At 66.7% G+C, this 6,046-nt stretch overlaps 1 protein-coding gene across 1 annotated transcript; it reads left to right on the forward strand.

Annotated features, from left to right (window-relative positions):
• Window positions 1-413: 413 nt before the first annotated feature.
• FSCN1 (fascin actin-bundling protein 1) lies at window positions 414-2,985 on the forward strand. Its single transcript, NM_001245787.1, is given in 2 exon segments — window positions 414-1,307; window positions 2,882-2,985. Coding segments are annotated over 2 exon segments (900 nt in total). The 5' UTR covers window positions 414-484; the 3' UTR covers window positions 2,959-2,985.
• The last annotated feature ends 3,061 nt before the right edge of the window (window positions 2,986-6,046 follow it).

The following is a 6,046-nucleotide window of genomic DNA, read 5'->3' on the forward strand; positions in this document are numbered from 1 at the left end:
CATTGCTGTTCTTGGATCGGTCTTGCCATGAACTGAGGACTCGCATTGTGCGGGGCTCCTGAAATGCAGGGTGGGCTCTTGCCATGCAGGGGGGGTGTCCCACAACTCGAGGAGGCTCCTGAAATGCACGGAAAGATCCCGTTAACCACCGGGGGTCCTCTAGCGTGGGAGGATCCTGCAATCCGTGGGGGTTTTTACCCCGCAGGGAAGGCTCTGTGCGTGCGGGGGTCCCGCGGGAGGGAGGCGGGGACGCTGCCCTGGGGCTCCCGGGGGCTCCGGCGGGGTCCTGCCGTGCCCGGGGCCCCGCGGCGGGGCGGGGGTCGCGGGGGGCGGCCCCGGCGGGCGGAGGGGGTGCGGGGGGTGCGGGGGGCGGCGCCGCGGCCGCGCCGCTATAAAGGCGGTGGTGACGGGGCGGGCGCGGCGGCGGCTCTCGGTGGCGTTCGCTCGGTGGCGTTCGCTCGGTGTCGGTCGGCGGCGGGGCAGGATGACGGCGAACGGGACGGCGGAGCCGGTGCAGATCCAATTCGGGCTGATCAACTGCAGCAACCGGTACCTGACGGCGGAGGCGTTCGGCTTCAAGGTGAACGCCTCGGCCGCCAGCATGAAGAAGAAGCAGATCTGGACGCTGGAGCAGGACGGGGAGGACTCCAGCGCCGTCCTGCTCAAAAGCCACCTGGGCCGGTACCTGGCGGCCGACAAGGACGGGCGGGTGAGCTGCGACAGCGAAGAGCCGGGCCCCGACTGCCGCTTCTTGGTGCTGGCCCACGGCGACGGGCGGTGGTCGCTGCAGTCCGAGCCCCACCGCCGCTTCTTCGGCGGCACCGAGGACCGCCTGTCCTGCTTCGCCCCCGCCGTCTCTGCCGCCGAGAAGTGGAGCGTCCACCTGGCCATGCACCCCCAGGCCAACCTCTACAGCCTGGCCCGCAAGCGCTACGCGCACCTGGGGCCCCGCCGCGACGAGCTGGCCGTGGACCGCGACGTGCCCTGGGGCGTGGATGCGCTCATCACCCTCCTGTTCGTGGAGCAGCGCTACAGCCTGCAGAGCTGCGACCACCGCCTGCTCCGCAGCGACGGCCGCCTGGTCCCCGCCGCCGAGCCCGGCACCGCCTTCACGCTGGAATTCCGCTGCGGAAAGGTGGCCTTTCGGGACGGGGAGGGTCGCTACCTGGCCCCCTCGGGGCCCAGCGGTACCCTCAAGGCGGGCAAAAGCGCCAAGGTGGGCAAGGACGAGCTGTTCGCCCTGGAGCAGAGCTGCCCGCAGGTCGTGCTGCGAGCCGGCAATGATAGGAACGTCTCCACCCGGCAAGGTACGAGGGGGGAACGGGATGTCTCGGCTGCCCCGGAGTCCCAGGGCTGGAGCAGCCTCGGGGAGCGCTCCTGCATCCCTCGGGAATCGCCTGCCCCGAGCAGCCCCCCTGGCTCCCTCCGGCATCTGCATCCCTCGGGAATCGCCTGCCCCGAGCAGCCCCCTGGCTCCCTCCGGCATCTGCATCCATCGGGCATCGCCCGCCCCGAGCAGCCCCCTGGCTCCCTCCGGCATCTGCATCCATCGGGCATCGCCCGCCCCGAGCAGCCCCTTGCATCCCTCCGGCGTCGCTTCCCCTCCTTCACCTCAAAATCGCCACCTCGGAGTGCCCCCCACCCCCCGCAGCACTGCCCCCAGCCCCCAACATCCGCTGCCTTCCTCAGCAGCCACCCCACAGAGTGCCCCCCTGCATCCCTCTGCCATCGCCTCCGTAGTGGCGTCTTCCCCCTTCTCAAACCCCTTCTCGCACCCCTCCTCTGAAGCCACCATCTCCCCCGGGCACCCCCTGCACCCCTCAGCATGGCTGCCCGCGGTCCCCTCCCCCCGCAAACCCCATCACGATCCCCCCACATCCCTCCCACATCCCTTCCCCCTCCCTCATCCCTTCAGCATCGCCTGCCTGGGGCCCCCCATCCCTCCGGCACCCCCATTCCCGCACCATCGCCTCTGCAGGGCGCCGGGGGGAGCAGGGGTGGCGAGGGGCCTGCCTTGGGGTGCAGGGATGGACAGGGAGGGGGGCTGGGAGGGTGTGGATGGAGTCTTCCCTCGCCGTGCGGGAGGCAGGGCTGCATCCCTCGCCTTCCTTCCTCTGGAGCTCATTGTTCGCCCAACAAAGCCTCCCCCAACCTCCCCCTGGCCCGAGCACGGCTGAGCCATTTGCCCGGCGGAGCGGGGAGGCTGCGGGTCCTGCCGGGGGCTCTGGTGCCCCCACGGACTTCCCACGGGTGGGGGGGGGGTTGGCTAGCAGTTACATAAAGGGCTTTGCCAAAAATCCCACATCCTGCATCCCCCGCACAAAGGCCGCCGTCCCTCCGCACCCGCTCGCCGGAGGGACCGCGGTGCCACCCGCCTCGGGTGCCGCCACCTCGGGGTCCGCGGGTGCCCACCGAGCGTGCCAGCCCCGCCACCGGGGCTCCGTGCTGGAAGGCCGGGGGTCCCGGCTCTGGGGTGCCGGGGGGTCCCCGTTCTGGGGTGCTGGGGGTCCCGGCTCTGGGGTGCCCGCTATGGGGTCCCGGCTCTGGGGTGCCGGGTGTCCCCGCTCTGGGGTGCTGGGGGTCCCGGCTCTGGGGTGCCGGGGGTCCTGGCTCTGGGGTGCCGGGGGTGCCGGCTCTGGGGTCCCCGCTCTGGGGTGCCGGGGGTGCCGGCTCGGGGGTCCCGGCTCTGGGGTCCCTGCTCTGGGGTGCCGGGGGTCCCGCTGTGCGCCGTGGGTGCCCCGGGGCTCATCGCCGGCGCGCCAGGTCAGGCCGGTGCACGCCGGGTGTGGGATGGGTGCGAGCATGCAGCAAAGCCTGCAGGAACAGCGGGGAATTTTTTTTTTTTTTTTTTTTTTTTGCTGTGTATTTGTTGTATTTCAAGGTTGCTGCTTAACCCTGATCCGTGCCTGGGGAGCTCCATGCTTTTGCTCATGTCCGAGGGCAAATCCTGCAAAGTAACTCATTAAAAACTAATAATAAAATCTGGCGAGATGGGCAGCGGGGATTGTTTTCCCAGGCACGGGGATTTGGGGAGAGGAGGAGAGGATGGCGATGGCGGGAGGCTGCCGCAGCGCCGTGGGGGAAGGGCTGCTGCAGCCCTTTGTCACCAGAGATGGGAAAAGCAGATGTGGGGGGAGATGTGAGGGACGGAGCGGTGGTGGGGGGACCCCGCGGTGGCGGGAGACCCCATGGAGCGGGTGGGAATGCTGCTGGCCGACCCTCCGGCTTTGTCTGCTTGGGAAGGGATGGGGGAGCGGCAAGGGGGGGAACAAATCTCCCCAGCAACAGAGGGCTCAGGGCTGTGCCGGCCCCTTTCCAAGCAAAATACAGCGGGAAGGGCCACGCTGGGGCTGCACATCCTCGCTCGAGTCCGTTTTGGCTGGAGAAGCCGTTTCCACCCGGTTTATCCCTCCCCATGGCAGTGAAAGGCTGGGAGCCGCCAATTTCTGGGGCTCATCCTCCTCCCGTGTCCCAAAGGTTACCGAGAAGGCGGCAGAAACAGCCTCGGAGGAAGCCGTTCCCAGACAGCCCTTTCCCCCGCCGAGCTGATAAGCCCCGTGCTGCTGCCAGATGCTCCCATGGCCACCGGGAATGGGGATGTGGGATGTGGGATGTGGGATGTGGGATGCGGGCCGGCAGTGACGGTAGCTCGGCACAGCCTCGCGGGAAAAAGGAGCTTGTTCCTGCGTGGAGCCAAGGAGGGAGCAGGGATGGCAGTGGCTGCACCCCCTCTGCCCCATGGGAGGAGCAGGGATGGGTCCACGGGGTTCTTCTGTGGTTCCCTGGGCTGGGATCCAGCTTTGGAACAGCGTTGTCCCACCAGTGCCAAGTCAGCTCCTGGATTGGCGTCTCCTCCCTGTCCCGGGGATGGCGGTGCCAGCATCCCCTGCACAGCCGGGCACAAACAGCCCTGGGCAGCAAGGGATGGGTGCCAGCCCTGCCTCTGCTCGGGGCAGGCGCTGGGGGTACCCCTGGCACCCCTCTCCTGCCTCCAGCCGCAGCAGGACAGGATCCCCGTGTTCCCTGAGATTCCCATCTCCCGTGTGCACCTCACAGAGAGCAGAGCCAGCAGCCTCCTCCCCGCTCAATGGCTCCTTTCTAGCCTGCTGCAGCAACAAAGGGGCTTTGTGGGCGCTACAGTCCTCCCCGCTGGTCCCCTGCCAGCCCCCCACCCGTGGGGGAGAGGGGAGTGGGCTGGCTGGGGAGTGAGGAATTGCAGGAAACATCTGGGGAAGAGGGTGAGCGAGCCTGGACGTGCGGTGTTGGCAGTGGGGAGCTCTGCCCTGGGGCAGGAGCCCTCCCGGCTTGGGCTGAGCCGGATTTTCCCCCTCCAGTTCATCTCCGTGCCACGGCAAGGCAGGAAGATGCGGCTCCAGGGCAGGGGGCAGCAGGCTTGGATGTAGATTTTCATCTGGAGATGCCAAGTGGCCTGTTGACACTTGGGGGGTGCCACAAAGCCACGGGAAATCCACAGGGAAGGAGGGGTGGGTTTTTCAGGAAATTCACGTTTCACCCCTACCCGTGACCCCTTTGCAGAGCTGCATCCCCAGCAGAGGAGCTGCCAGTTCCAGTGCTCCAGGCTGTTGGATTTAGACAAAAACCTGTTTGGATTTCTGCAGGGGTGCAGTGTAAGCCCAGCTGAAGGGCAGGGAGGGGGCAGGAACAGCCTCTGAGCCCTGTGTGGGTGCAGTGCTGGCTGCAGCATCCCAGTCCCACCCTGAAATCCTGAAATCCTGCCCCAAGGGCCTGGGGGCTCTGCAGGCTGCTGCCCCTGGACTGTGCAGAGATCCAGGCGCTCTAGGCTGGTGTTTCCAGCTGAAACCCTGGGGGTTTTGAAAGGAGAGTTGGACAATGGGAAAGGTGCTCCTTCCTCCCCATGGAGCTCAGCTCCAACGAGCATCCCAGCACGGCTCCCGGGAGATATTCCGTGTGAGTCTGTGCGAGTTGAGTGCAGAGGGAAACTTTTCTACTGCCCTGAATGCCCCCACGCTGCGTCTGCAGCTCCCCGTGGTGTGGGGGTCAACAGAGCTCCAACAAATTCTGCTCCTGTAGGGAGAGAAGAGAGAAGCCGGCTTTGTAGGAGGCACAGGGAGGTGTGGCCCTGCCCTGGGATCCCCCTGGTACATCCACAGTCCTGGTTAGAGAGCAGCGAGGGCTCCAGCATCAATCCTGCAAACCCACGAGCCTGGAAACTTTGGCAGCTGAGGATTTGGGGAGCCCTTCCCTGCTCTCTGAGCACCCCAAACCCAGGGGCTCAGCCTTAGGGAGCTTTGAGGTGACAAGTGACAAGGAGCCTCAGCCTTCCCAAGCTCTGCGTTCTGCCCGAGATCCCTGCTGCACACAGAGCCTCAGGACATCCCACACCAGGAATTTTGGGGTGTGCAGGAGTACCTGCACCCCCCTCCCAAAGAGCCGCCGTGTGCTCATCCCTCTCCTGCCTCCAGCTGTAATTAGCAGCTTCGTCAAGGTCAGGAGGAGCAGCTCCAGACTGTAAATTTACCGAGAGTGTTAATTAATCGGTGATTGCAGTGGGAGCGGCTCCGTGCCACAGCCCTGGGCTGCCACAGCAGGGGGGTGGCTGTGGGGACAGCCTGTCCTCCCCACGGGGACATCGGAGGGTCCCACCATGGCCCTGCAGCCCCACAGGCAGCCCGTGCTCCCCGCAGCTCCCCAGCCCCAGCCCTGGGCAGGCTCCTCCTGCCCCGCCGCATGCCTTTGTGCTGAGTCGCTGTAACCCAACCCCGCGCTGCTTTTGGGGAGGGGGCGCTGGGTGGGAGACCCCCCCTGGGTGGGAGACCCCCCCTGCTGCCGGCTCCTTCCAGGCAGCGGGGAAAGCCAAAGCTCCAAAAGCTCCCAAAGCTCCCAAAGCTCCTGCAGTGTGGAAAATGGGCTGGCAGAGAGGAGGGGGAGGCCGGTGTGTGCCCTGTGCTCCATGCTGGGGGCTCTGGGGGCAGGGAGCAGCATCTGGAGGCTCCTGGCACTCCCTGTCCTGTCCCCAGCCCATCCATTCCTGCTCTGTGGCACACAGCATCTCCCTGGCACTCCC

This window comes from Taeniopygia guttata, chromosome 14 (genome assembly GCF_048771995.1).
Source record: "Taeniopygia guttata chromosome 14, bTaeGut7.mat, whole genome shotgun sequence".
Classification (NCBI taxonomy): domain Eukaryota; kingdom Metazoa; phylum Chordata; class Aves; order Passeriformes; family Estrildidae; genus Taeniopygia; species Taeniopygia guttata.